The 14908-nt window shown below is 44.5% G+C and overlaps 1 protein-coding gene across 3 annotated transcripts in view; it reads right to left on the reverse strand.

Moving 5' to 3' along the window:
• csgalnact2 (chondroitin sulfate N-acetylgalactosaminyltransferase 2) overlaps positions 1–14908 on the reverse strand; it is a 57375-nt gene that overhangs the window by 23896 nt on the left and 18571 nt on the right. For all 3 annotated transcript variants that reach the window (XM_038783000.1, XM_038783002.1, XM_038783001.1), the window contains exon 3: positions 5036–6510. In XM_038783000.1, coding sequence (XP_038638928.1) covers positions 5036–5699 — 664 coding nt within the window. In that variant the 5' untranslated portion in view covers positions 5700–6510. The remainder of the gene's footprint in view (positions 1–5035; positions 6511–14908) is intronic.

Consider the following 14908-nt stretch of genomic DNA (forward strand, 5'->3'; position numbering starts at 1 on the left):
GAACTGACGCTATAGGACGAAGACTCAGCATATTTCTCTGAAATTCCTCTTTGCTACATCAGTAGAGGAGCCAATCTGTTGCAAATAAATGGGTTAATGCCTTTGCTGATGGGGAAACGGATTAATATGCTCTTCGCTCAGCAGAATTTCCGCATTTCCCTCCTGCACCTCAAATCCTCTTTAATGGTCTCCAGGGAATTACATTTCTGTTCAAAAATCCACTTGAAAATCTGCAAAATTGAAAATTGGCGAGATTTATGGTGATCATGAAATGACTTGGGCCGAGCTTGGTTCAGATCTCACCCATCCTATAATCCCAGTTAAGCAGTCTTCAAGTGTCCTATCAACAGCCTATACAAAGGAAGATTATGTGATAATAGATACACAAGACTCTTCATGCCCATTTAATTCTGTCTCCGTTCTGTCAACAAGTTTGCTCATTATAATTTCAAGTGCTAGACGAGTCATTTTCAGTAGCCAAGCCACAATACATTTTATACACTCACAAATAAACAAATATTGGTTTCAGAATGTATTAATTACACAAGAGGAATGGAAGAAAATCTAGCTGGTTCAAACATTGACATACTCCCTGTTTTTTCACCTCCTCGATCATTTACTCTGCTGGAGATTTATCTGGAATCAGCCATCATTACCTGCCTTTACCATTCACCCAGGCAGTCTGTTCTGTACATTCACCACCCAACACAAAAAGATAATCGGGATTTAATGTAAAAATCTTTGCAGGGTAAGCGGCTGGTGAAGGGTGCCTCAGGTGACTACGTCTCGGAACAGTGACTTTCTGTACAGTGGGAGAGCGAGGAGAGGAAAGTTGAGGGAATGATTTTAACGCATTCCCCATCAGTGTAGGAAGGACACTTGGGAGAATCCGAATATGCCTTTGGAAAGGGGCAAAGGAGATTTACCAGGATGTTGCCTGGAATGGAGAGTAGGTCTTACAAGGAAAGGTTGAGGATGCTAGGCCTTTTCTCATTAGAACGGAGAAGGATGAGGGGCGACTTGATAGAGGTTTATAAGATGATCATGGGAATAGATAGAGTAGACAGTCAGAGACTTTTTCCCCGGGTGGAACAAACCATTACAAGGGGACATAAATTTATGGTGAATGGTGGAAGATATAAGGGGGATGTCAGAGGTAGGTTCTTTACCAAGAGAGTAGTGGGGGCATGGAATGCACTGCCTGTGGTAGTAGTTGAGTCGGAAACATTATGGACCTTCAAGCGGCTATTGGATAGGTACATAGATTATGGTAGAATAATGGAGTGTAGATGAATTTGTTCTAAAGGGCAGCACGGTAGCATTGTGGTTATCACAATTGCTTCACAGCTCCAGGGTCCCAGGTTCGATTCCGGCTTGGGTCACTGTCTGTGTGGAGTCTGCACGTCCTCCCCGTGTGTGCGTGGGTTTCCTCCGGGTGCTCCGGTTTTCTCCCACAGTCCAAAGATGTGCAGGTTGGGTGGATTGGCCATGCTAAATTGCCCTTAGATTATCATACAATTTTGGACACTAAGATTAAACTAGGACAAAAGTTCGGCACAACATCATGGGCCGAAGGGCCTGTTCTGTGCTGTATTTCTCTATGTTCTATGTCCCAAAAGGGACGGGTGGAAAACAAGAAATACTTTGAATTATAGAATGATTACAGCCCTGAAGGAGGTTTCTTGGTCCACTGTGTTTGTGCAAGTCATCAGGCAAAAGCAATTCACCAGTTCAAACTCCCCCATCCTTTTTGCATAGCTTTGCAAATCCTTTCAATTCACATACTTATCTAACTTCTTTTGAAAATCAAGATGGAAGAAAATTCCACCACATTCTCAGGCAGTGAATTCCAAATCTTAACCTTCTTGTTGGTTTTACAGTGACTGAGAGCACATTAAATATTTTCCTCAACTTTCACCTGGACATTTTTTATTCTCCCCTAGGGGACAGTGCGTAAAAATTATTTGTGCCACCTTTGGTTCATTGCCCATCCCCTTAGATTGGTGCCCCTGGTCCTCCACCCTTCCCCCTTTGGAGACTGTTGCTCTACCTAGACCTTCATGTTCACCATTTGAATTTATGTAGCACCTACCATGGCCGCTTGAGGGCCTGACGTGCAGTCACTGTTGTAATGTATCAAGAACAGGGAGTTACCCTCCATCACAGAATAGTAGTTTGGAATGGTGATGGCAGAGGCTTAGCAGGTCCAAACGCCCCTGTAAATTAGTTATTTTTTCCTGAAATTGCACCCGAGCTAATGGGTCCTGTAATCACACATTCAAATGAACTGGATATCCATTAACGAGCAAGTTCCACATTAGAAACACATTTTTAGTTAATAGAACCAGTGAGGTTTCAAATTGTTTCATGCCACTGATCATCCAGTTTCAATCAGGGCTTACGTACAGGCAAACACTATTTCAAAGAAGAGCAGGAGAGCTGTCCCCGGTGCCTTGGCCAATATTTATTCCCACCAACAGCATAATTTAAACAGCTTCTTGGACCTTTATTACATCATTTCTGCAAACTTGGGTGTGTGCAAACTGGCCGCCACATTTACAACTTTTTAAAATTTATTTTAAATTTAGAGAATCCCAAGTATATTTTTCCCAATTAAGGGGCAATGCTAACATAGCCAATCCACCTACCCTGCACATCTTTGGGTTGTGGGGGCGCAACCCACGCAAACACGGGGAGAACAAGTTTCCAACCTTGCAACAGCAGCCGCACTTCGAAGCAACCACTGGCCGTGAAGCATTTTAGGATAAACTGAGGCCACGAGAGGCACTATATAAATGCAAGTTCCTTCTTACTGATCTACTCTCGAGAATTCTGCCAGTTCCCACACTGGTTGGCAAACCCACCATAAAAGGCAAGTGTCACCTCGATGAATGATGTGTGCAGTTTCACTGTTAGATTTAAGGTAAAGATATGGTGTTTCCCACATCAAATCTCACAAGCAGGAAAGGAGATGATTAACCAGTTATTCAGTTTGTGAGGCTGTTGACAGAAGTGCTTGGCGGAACAGAGAACACCCTGTTCTTTTTTCAATTAGTGTCATGTATGCCTTAACATTCAATTACTGAACTGTATTCCTTAACATTCAATTGCTGAACTATCAGAGGTGAGAAACTGGGACTCGTCTAAAGGACAATGCCAATGAAAATGCAACATCACAACACTTCAATGGTACACTGGAACAGTTCTACAAGGGCAACAACTCCATTAAAAGTCAACACGCTAATTGGTTGAATGCTTATTCATGAGAATGGTTTCTGGAATGGGGAACGCAGTTATGAAGAAGTTGGGAATGTTTTCCTTCAAGAAAAGAAGGCTGAGAGAAGATTAGATGGAGGTATTCAAAATCATGAAGGGTCTAGATAGAGGAGATAGGGTTCCCGCTTTTGAAAGGATTGAGAACGAGGGGACACAGGAGGTAAAAGTACTAGTGAAATGAGGGAAAGTTTTTAACACAGCGACTGGTTCTGCAATACACTGCCCGAGAACATGTTGGGGGCAGGTTCAATTGAAACATTCAAAAGGGAATTAGACTGTTGTTTGAAGTGAATGTGCAGATTTAGGAGGAGTAAGGCGGCACAATGGAGCTAAATACGTTGCTCACTTGGAGAGCCGGAGCAGACATGATGGGCCAATGGCCTCCTTCTACACGTAACAATTCTGTGATTTATTTTTGTTTGCGTTAATTAAAAGTATCAGAATCCTTGCAGCTTGCTGATTAAAACATGCTCAAGACTACACAGCTTTTAACCATACAATGACCTTCCTTCCAACATAAGGTCAGATGTGGTGATGTTCACTGATGATTGCACAATGCTCCGCATCATTTGAGACTCCTCAGACACTGAAGCAGTCCACGTGCAAATACAGCAAGGCCTGGACAATATCTAGGCTTGGGCCGACAAGTGGCAATTAACATTCGTGTCACACAAGTGCCAGGCAATGACCATCTCCAATAAGAGAGAATCTAACCATCGCCCCTCGGCATTCAATGGCATTACCATCGCTGGATCCCCAACTATAACTATCCTGGGGTTATCACTGACCAGAAATTGAACTGGACTAACCATATGAATACTGTGGCTACAAGAGCAGGTCAGAGACTGGGAATTCTGTGGTGAGTAACTCACCTCCTGACCCCCCAAAGCCTGTCCACCAGTTACAAGGCACAAGTCAGGAGTGTGATGGAATACTCTCCACTTGCCTGGATGAGTGCAGCTCCAACAACAACTAAAGAAGCTCGACACCATCCAGGACAAAGCAGCCCGCTTGATTGCTCCCCCTTCCACACACATTCAAACCCTCCACCACCGCCACACAGTAGTAGCCGTGTGTACCATCTGTAAGGTGCACTGCAGGAACTTCCAAACCCACGACCATCTAGAAGAACAAGGGCAGCAGATACATGGGAATCCCACCACCTGGAAGTTGAATTTCAAGTCACTTCCCATCCTGACTTGGAATCGCCATTCCTTCTCTGTCACTGGATCAAAATCCCCCCACCACCTTTTCAAAGGCACTTAGGGATGGACAACAAATGGTGGCCGAGCCACCGAAGCCCGCATCTCTTCAAAAATGAATTTCTAAAAAACTACGCAAAGTGGCAAATCTCATTCCAGAATCCAAGCCTACAAATCTAGACTGACACTCCAGAGCCGGACCGAGGGAGGGAGTTATCAGATTTTCTGTTGTTTGGATGAAACGTCAAACCTATCTGTCCTCTCAAGTGGATATAGAAGCTCCCAAGAACAAGGGAGTTTCCCCCAATGTTTTGGCCAATATTAATCACTTAATCAACACCTCGAAAACAGATTACTGTGGGGGCATAGTATGTGCAAATTAGTTGCCACGTTACAAAAGTGACTACACTTTAAAAATTAACTTCATTAGCAGTACTGCACTTTGGGAGGTTCCGAGATTGCAAAAATCACGCTATAAATCAAGTTTTACTTCATTTTCATTCTTCTATTCCACAACTATGGACCCATAACTGAATGTAAAATATATGGTACTGCACCTTCTACAAAGTCATTCTCAGTGTAGGTGTGTTTCTGTGTTCGGTCATCAGCAGCTTCATTGTCATTATCTTCCTCCTCCTCAGGGTTATTCAATACTTCTAAACCAGCCTCAATGGCCTCAGCGAAGTCATCCCTGCGATCCTTCCGAACGGCTTTCTCCTCAGGGTGCCGGGTCAGGCCCATCTCCAGCTGGTAGACTTTAGTCAGAGTGAAGCTTTCAAAGGGCACCACTGCATACTCGCTGGGTACCCTGGCGCCCACGCTAACCTCAGCCTTGTCAATCTGAGAGTGCAAGAACTCCAGCAAATCATTGGGAAAATTCTCCTTGCTGTTCTGGCCTCCTCCGCCAGTTAGAGCTGGGCTCTTCTTCTCCTGCACGGATTTCAGCTTCTCACTCATTTCCTGGAGCTCCTGCTTCAGCTGAGTGATCTGCCGCTTGAGACTCGAAGCGCGTGTCAGGTAGTGCTCCTCCTGTTCCTGCAGGAGGGCCTGATAGTATTCTTTGCCGTACTGTTTTCCTGGAACACCAAGAAGAAGGGGGTCATTATCCGGCCGGGGCGTGCACTCTAGCAAGTACAAGAGGGAGATGAGGCAGAAAAACAGAGCGAGGCCTAGCAGTAGGCGCCGTGTCCAAGCGTGCATTAGTAGGCCTCGGCGAGGCATTACCACCAGGATTGCCGCACGCTCTCTCACAGAAAGGACTCGTCACCTCATTGATGCAGAGCTTGCTCCAGTTCTAGCCAGTTTCAGGACAGCCTTGGGTTAAAGCCATAGAACGTCAGGCTCTCCACAGGGTGGGGTGGCCACTTTTGATCAACACTCTTGCAGTTCCGTCAGCGTTGGCAAAATCGAACGAGGTCAGCACAGAATTTGGCTAGTTTTGGTCAGTTGGAGAAGAAAAGGAACTTTGAACCCGTTAGAATTCAGATGATTCTGCTGTGCTTTAGCACGGACAAGCTTCTTACAAGCAGACTCTTGTTGCGTTTTATCTCTGCCCTGCAGTGGAACTCTAGTTCGTCCTAGGTGAGGCCCCAAATAAATTTCCATGGAGTGACGCCAGCTTTGGTTTTATTGGTGTTAACCCGTGTTCTATTTGCTCAGAGCTGAAGGCAGCAATTTCCAGCAAACGTGGGTGCCCGTTAAGTTTATATGAGCAGGACAGACCCTCAAAGGAAAGTCACTAATCAACAACAGGCTGATCCAAACAGTTTTAACACAGCTAATTATACTGGTCAGAGCAGATCATGGCTTTCTACTGCAGCTAAACCCTAATGAAAATACTTAATAGGTTCCGTTCACAAGATGCAGTTCAGTTCACAAGACATTTTCTTCCAGAGTCCATCGAATCGCCTTGGTTTCTCCGGCCACTTATTTCGGCTTTCACAGCAGCATGGTGCAGGCCATCTTCACAGATCCTAACCTCTGACCGGGCGTGAACTAATGAGTGCCAGGAAAGGTCACGGGAGCCTGTCTCCTGAAATAGGACAGAGAGAGAGAAAACAAAATCTGGTCAAAATCACGCAGAAAAATAAAATCAGGGGAAAAAACCCATGTACTGCCCCTGAAGGGCTCATGCAAATGAAAACCCATTTTAACCCAGCAAGACTCCGCTAATGGGTGACTCCATTTGCTCAATAATTAAGAGTTAGAAAACTAGAAGACAGTAGTTTTCAAACTTTTCTCTGCAGAGGAAGAGTTTAAACAACAACTTGTATTTATACAGCACATTTAACTTAGTAAAATATCCCAAGGCACAGGAGCATTGGCCAACAGGACTTTGCACTGAATCAAATAAACAAGATTAGGACTGGTAATCAAAGGTTTGGTTAAAGAGGGAGTTTTTAAAAGGAGTGTTGCATTGTAGGAGAGAGGGGGGGGGGGGGGGGGGGGGGAAGAGGAGAGGTTTAGGGGGGAAATCCACAGTTTAGGGACCACGCAGCCAATGGCATGGCCACCAATAGTGGAACAATGGAGATGCCAAATGACTGCGAGATCAGAATTGGAGGAGTGCAGAGATCAGGTAGGGCTGGAGGGGCTACTGGAGACAGGGAAGGGCGAGGCCATGGAGCGATTTGAACACAAGGATGGAAAATACCAACTGAGAGATTTATTCTAACATTTGAAAGACACTAGCAATTATCTCGAGCAAAATTGAAACATTGTTGCGGGAAGAACATTTTAATATAGTAACTAAAACAACATTATTAAATCAATTACAGTGAAAAATTAAGAAATTTGTGGTTGATGACTCGCATTTTGAGCAACCCTACAAAGACAGAAATCGGATGAACTCTCTGATCCCACAGGATTCGCTCACGGACGGCAGTTTCAAAACAGAGGACAAAAGAGTTTGGATGTCATCAAACAAAATAGCAAAAACCCTTTCGGAATGAGTTGCTGCTTTTATGGCACCCCACCAGAGGGAACAGTTCTGGTCTCTCTACCCTACATGCTCAATTGGGATATCTACACGTCTTTATTCGGAATGTCTGGTAACACTAATAGATGGCGAGGAGCAGGGCGGCAACTTTAAAAATTTGCATCTCCCTCCCCCTGCACACCTGTGTCAAGCGCGAGATACAGCTGTCGAAAGACAACAGAATAACTTTGTGAATTACTCTGAAAACTAGAGAGCTCTAAAAAGATGTTCCAGTCTAACAGTAGACTTATCTGGATCAGGGAATCGGATGTAATATTTGCTGGTTTACTGATGATACTAAACTGTGTGGAACTGTGAGTGGCGAGGAGGAAGTACAGAGGCTTGAAGGCTACTTAAACAGATTGAACAAAAAGCATAGCAGACGAACTATAACATGGATAAAGAGAACAACAGAATGGCAGAGTATTATTTAAATGGTGATAGATTGGGAAATGTTGATGTACAGAGGGACCTGGGTGTCATTTCAACCCGTCACGGAAAACAAGCATGCAGTCCCCTGGGCCAGATGGGATTTATCCTAGGATTCTCTGGGAAGCCAGGGAGGAGATTGCAGAGCCTTTGTCCTTGATCTTTATGTCGTCTTTGTCGACAGGAATAGTGCCGGAAGACTGGAGGATAGCAAATGTTGTCCCCTTGTTAAAGAAGGGGAGTAGAGACAACCCTGGTAATTATAGACCTGTGAGCCTTACTTCGGTTGTGTGTAAAATGTTGGAAAAGGTTATAAGAGATAGGGTTTATAATCATCTTGAAAAGAACAAGTTGATTAGCGATAGTCAACACGGTTTTGTGAAGGGTAGGTCATGCCTCACAAACCTTATTGAGTTTTTTGAGAAGGTGACCAAACAGGTGGATGAGGGTAAAGCAGTTGATGTGGTGTATATGGATTGCAGAAAATAAAGTATGGGATTGAAGGTGATTTAGCGGTTTGGATCAGTAATTGGCTAGCTGAAAGAAGACAGAGGGTGGTGGTTGATGGCAAATGTTCATCCTGGAGTTCAGTTACTAGTGGTGTACTGCAAGGATCTGTTTTGGGGCCACTGCTGTTTGTCATTTTTATAAATGACCTGGAAGAGGGTGTAGAAGGATGGGTTAGTAAATTTGCAGATGACACGAAGGTCGGTGGAGTTGTGGATAGTGCTGAAGGATGTTATAGGATACAGAGGGACATAGATACGCTGCAGAGCTGGGCTGAGAGGTGGCAGATGGAGTTTAATGTGGAAAAGTGTGAGGTGGTTCACTTTGGAAGGAGTAACAGGAATGCAGAGTACTGGGCTAATGGCAAGATTCTTGGTAGTGTAGATGAACAGAGAGATCTCAGCATCCAGGTACATAAATCCCTGAAAGTTGCCACCCAGGTTAATAGGGCTGTTAAGAAGGCATATGGTGTGCTAGCCTTTATCAGTAGGGGGATTGAGTTTCGGAGCCACAAGGTCATGCTGCAGCTGTACATAACTCTGGTGCGGCCGCTCCTGGAGTACTGCGTGCAGTTCTGGTCACCACATTATAGGAAGGATGTGGAAGCTTTGGAAAGGGTTCAGAGGAGATTTACTAGGATGTTGCCTGGTATGGAGGGAAGGTCTTACGAGGAAAGGCTCAGGGACTTGAGGTTGTTTTTGTTAGAGAGGAGAAGGCTGAGAGGTGACTTAATAGAGACATATAAGATAGTCAGAGGGTTAGATAGAGTGGACAGTGAGAGTCTTTTTCCTCGGATGGTGATGACCAACACGAGGGGACATAGCTTTAAATTGAGGGGTAGTAGATATAGGACAGATATCAGAGGCAGTTTCTTTACTCAGAGATTAGTAGGGGTGTGGAACGCCCTGCCTGCAACAGTAGTAGACTCGCCAACTTTAAGGGCATTTAAATGGTCACTGGATATACATATGGATGAAAATGGAATAGTGTAGGTCAGATAGGCTTCAGATGGTTTCACAGGTCGGCGCAACATCGAGGGCCGAAGGGCCCGTACTGCGCTGTAATGTTCTATGTTCTAGGTGCAGTAAGCAGTTAGGAAGTTAAATGGCATGTTGGTCTTCATTGCAAGAGAATTTCAGTACAGAAGGATGTCTTACTGCAGCTTTACAGAGCACACCTGGAATATTGCATGCAGTTTTGGTCTCCTTACTGAAAAAAGATACCCTTGTCATAGAGGGAGTGCAACAAAGGCTCACCAGACTGATTCCTTGAATAGCTGGATTGTCATGTGAGGAAAGATTGGGCCAACTAGGCTTGTATGCATTGGAGTTTAGAAGAATGAGGAGGGGGGAATCTCATCGAAACGTATAAATTTCTGACAGGACTGGGCAGACTGGATTGGATTCAATGATGATTTTTCCTCTGGCTAGGAGAGGTGGTTCTAGAACAAGGATCACAATCTCAGGATATGGGGTAAGCCATTCTGATCCGTTCTGACCTGTAGGGATTCCATTCTATTGGTGGAGCAAGGACAAGAGGGCAGAAGATAGAGGTCCCACTGTGCATTCCTGAACTTCAATGGTGCCAATCTAGCTTGCCGAGCTTGATGACTTCAAGGAACTCTTTTAAAAACAAAATGCCACATTGCACAATGACCGTTACTACTCTTTCAGCCTCTTCAAGGGAAGGAGGAGGTAAACATGCTTCAGGGCATTTCAAATGGAAACCTGGAACTCATCATCGTTCAAACGCAAGCAGGATAAAACAATTCCTGTTTGCGTTTGAAAAATAATGACACTAATTTTGTTAATTAGAAACTGCAACATCCTGCAGGAACAAACAAGGAGAATGATCAGTTAGATGCCTGCATAAAACAAATGAAAGTAAATTGGAATAAAAATAAGGGCAGCTCAGTAGCACGGTGGTTAGCACAGTTGCTTCACAGCGCCAGGGTCCCAGGTTTGATTCCCAGCTTGGGTCACTGTCTGTGCGGAGTTTGCACGTTCTCCCTGCGACTACATGGGTTTCCCCTGGATGCTCCGGTTTCCTCCTACTGTCCAAAGATGTGCAGGTTAGGTGGATTGGCCATGCTAAATTGCCCTTAGTGTCTAAAAAGGAAAGGTTAGATGGGGGTTACTGGGTTACAGGGATAGGGTGGAGGTGTGGGGCTTAAGTGTGGTGCTCTTTCCAAGGGTCGGTGCAAACTTGATGGGCCGAATGGCCAACTTCTGCACTGTATGTTCGAAATTCTGAAGGTTGGAAACAATCCTGGAAATAAAGGACAGGATCATCAGACAAACTGAAACCTTAAGCTCACTTTAAAAAAAAAGAAAAACTGATCTGGATGAACCTCTCAATAGTCTCCAGCATTTTCTATTCTGGTTTCACACACCAGCCAAACCAACAACCAGATCCTCATCCTGAACACGAAGCGTGATGGTGTGAAACTGAGGCAAGTGACCCTCACTGCAGCGAGGGGTGCAAGAGAGTCAGAGGGGACACCGTCTGCAGGGGTCAGCCCGTGGCTCAGCGGGAGGCACTCTCACCCACTCCAGAGCTGTCGCGCACAGAATCCAGGCTCCAACACAGTAATGAAGGAGCGCTGCTCTGTCACAGGTGCCGGCTTTTGGATGAGGCGTTGGCCCGAAACCCAATCTGCCCCCTCGGGTCAACGTGAAGGATCCCGCGATAACAACATTCAGAGAACAGTACAGCTTCCCCCACATCCCGGCCAATACTCATGGTAACATCATTAAACTTGGGTTATCCGGTCACGGTCTTGTTGTTTCTGGAAGCTTGCTGTGCGCATTTATGGCTGGCACATTTATGACATGGTTAGACAGCAAAGGTACTTCATTGGCTGTGAAATGCATTGAAAGGGTACTGAAAGGCACTATATAAATGACATTTTTCTATTTTTCATTTCACTCCACTTAGCAACCACTTCAGGAACGGCACTGATCGATGCCCCGTTAACCTTCTCCTCAAATGAGGGGAGGAAGAGGAAAAGGGTGTGATTAAACTGAAATGAGCATTAAACAAAGTATTCCAGCACCTCAAACTGCCTCAGCAGCATCGGTGAATCATTACAGTAATTGGTGTCTCATGCCTGTGCAAGGTGAATACAGCCCACCCCACTCTTCCGCCTTTCTCTGTAGTCCTGCAAATTCACTTTCCAGGTTCTTATCCAATTCCCTTTTGACAGCCAAAATTGAATTTTCCTCCGTCACATTCTCAGGCAGGGCATTTCAGATCCTAACTATTCTTTGTGTAAGAATGTTTTTCGTGTCACCGTGAGCCTTCTACCATTCACCTTAATCAATAAGGACAGCTTTTCTCTACCCACCTCATAGACCCCACTCATAGTTTGAAACACCTCTATTAAACCTCCTCTCAATCTTCCCTCCTGTACCCAAATATTTTCAATACTAACCAATTACGTTCCCTTAATTGTCAACCTTAAGCACCCCTCCCGTTTTCTCTCCTATAGCGGGCACTGGAAATAGAGGATGGTTACAACCGAGGTACTGGACAAGGGAGAGGTTGGAGCAGAAATCCCCTAGGAAGGAGTGCTCCGCACTCATGCAATCTCCTCACTTTACTCCGCTACATTCCCTGCCTACAGGGCCCTTCACTTTGTCAGATTCAGCAAACCTTCCTCCCCTTCTGCTATTCTGTTGCAACCATTTGAAAGTCACCGTTGTCCTCAAGGACCACAGGCTGCACTCCCCTTTTGACAGAAAGCGAGAGAGACACTTGACTGGTGGTGATTTAACCCGAGGGTCACCACACCTCAGGCAGGGACAAGGTTTGAGAAGTTTCATGGATAACCTCAGCCGGTACAGGAATTGAACCCGTGCTGTTGACATCGCTCCGCATCCAGCCAACTGCGTTAACCGGTCCCCCATACATTTAAGCTGACAGCGGAACGGTCATTTGTTTGTCCCATTACCACCCATCTTTTGTTTTGTGCGATAATCCTTTTGGATAATCTATTGCTGTCCACGCCATCACTGACCGTCCCCTCCCTTCACCAACTTTCCCTTGGCTGTGTATCTGCTTAAAAACTAAGTTTCTAACATCTTCCATTTGTACTGAAATAGCACCCACATTTAGAGAGGGGAGTGTGAGGGGCCCAGACCTACAAAACTTTGATGCTCGTAGTATACAGTGGTGGCCTGTTAGAACCAGACCAGCCCTCCATGTACAGTGAATGAACTGGGATCGGTGGACCCATGCACAGAAAGAAACACCGCTGGGAGAAGTTATTTTTGGATGAGCAGAAGCAGGAGTCCAATAGCTCATTTAGCGAACAATGAAAATTAGATTTTGCCGGAGGCTTCTGGCAGCAACCACTTCCACGTAGGATTTCAGGACATGAGCGGCTCACAGTAGAGGTGCGGTGCAGCAGTTTTAACATTTGCGACAAATCCGCTGCAAGTTCCAAAGCCAATTTGTATGTTGCTGTTTGATCTTGAGAGACCAGCATTTGGGAGCCAGCTCCCAGCATTTCTACATATAAAGTTGGCTCCCTTTCACCTGCAGTCGCTTCACTGGCTCAAGTGTTTGGCTTTCTGGAATCCCAACTAAAGTAGTGCAAGCACAAAACGCCCCTTTGGGGAAAAGAGAAGCAAAAGGAGCAACTCCTTTCCAAGTGATGGAGAAATTCTGAGAGTGGGTCCTGAATCCAGTTGCCTACACTCTCTCTCCAAGTCCACCTCAACTCTCCCAATTTCCTTTTTATCCCTGAAGGTGTTAATTTTAGGAGCAGCTTCGATCGATGGGAATGAGGCAACACCGGAGGCCATTCGGCGGTACACATCTGTGCTGGTCTTTGGAAAACTATCCGGTTAGCTCCATTCATCCACGCTTTCCCTATAGTCCTCCACATTTTTCTCTTCAAGTACTTTTCAACGCTGATAGAATATGGGAAGACCCTTCCCTTTAACAAGGACAAACTTCATGAATATATGTTAAGTTTGTAATAATAACTCATGACTTCACAAGTACCATTTAAAATGAGAATAGATAGATATTCGAAGTAGAGGAAGGTACAGGGCTTGACAGGACAGCAGGGAAGTGGGGTTAGTCTGGATTCTCTAATGATTGCATGGTCATTTCCTGTGCTGTTAACCTGATGCTGGTTCTTAATTAGCAGTCATAGCAGCAGAAAGTCGCCCCCACAACATTTTTTTTAAAAAATGCTATCTTTATACAAACAAAGCAAGGGAATTCAATAACGATATATGCAATGAGCAATGGGGAAATTCAAGAAAGCCAGAAAAGTGCAAGAAAATTATTTGGTAGCTAACACAAGTTTCCTTCAGTACAGTCCAAGTAATTACAATGTTAAGCTGGCCTGGAATCAAAGTTACTTGTGCTCCATTAGGCTGCAAACGTGGTTTTGAACAACGGAAACCACAAGCTAATTTACATTTATGTAGCCCCTTTCATGTCTCAAGTTGCTACAAGCAAAGTTTGACAGTGAGCTACATAATGATACGATAAGATGGATATGGATAGGGCGCTTGACCAAAAGCTTGCTCAAAGAGATAGGTTTGGAGGAATGTCTTAAAGGAGATGAGGGAGGTAGAAAGGCAGAGGTTTAAAGGAGGGAATTCCATAGCTAAGAGTCCAGACAACTGTAGGCATGCCAATGAAAGAGCAATTAAAATCAGGAATACACAAGAGACCAGAATTGGGGAAATGCAGAGGGATGTGGGGTTGTTGGAAGTAATAATATTAATCAGACTAACTTGACACCAACAACATTAGCAAAAGCACAAAAATTGCTTGAATTTAACATGAGCCAAATGGCCTGAAATCAATACACAAACTCAACAGACACCATCTAGCCTACCCAACATCACTAACCCACTTAATCTCATTAACAGACAGGACACATGAGACATCATGCAGCACCTGATGGAAGAGGCAAAGTAAAAAAAAAGGACAATGTTGAGGATTTAGTAGACTTTGAACAGGAGTCATTTAACGTGATACAATATTTTATTAGATAGCAAAGCAAAGGTTAATGCTCAAGACTATCCTTAATATTTAACTTGCTGACCTGCATCGTGAACAATTTTCACCGTCACAACCTTTGAGGTAACACATTTCCTGAGGGGGAGTGGGCTGGAGGCAAGATTTTGAAGATATTAATTGTGAACTTGCTCCAGGCACCAGCATTTCTCGAGTAAAAAATTCCTCTTAGAATTTCCATCAGGAGTAGCACAATGAGGGCAGCAAACATCACACTCGTGAGGTACAAGCTACAAATGGTAGTCCCCGAGAGTCAGAATTTTACACATGAACAAAATATTCAAGGAAGTGGTCGCTGGCTCTTGTTCCATCTGTGCACAGGAATGACAAGCACACATGACTTTTGAGACAATGTCCCTTTGGATGGAAATAGACAAATACTCTTTCTATTGTGGCAAAAAAGATGATTTTCGATACTCTAAAACTTAACTTCCTGAAATTTGAGAACACTTGTTTTTTAAAAACTGAACAACTC

Source organism: Scyliorhinus canicula, chromosome 22 (assembly GCF_902713615.1).
Source record: "Scyliorhinus canicula chromosome 22, sScyCan1.1, whole genome shotgun sequence".
Lineage (NCBI taxonomy): Eukaryota > Metazoa > Chordata > Chondrichthyes > Carcharhiniformes > Scyliorhinidae > Scyliorhinus > Scyliorhinus canicula.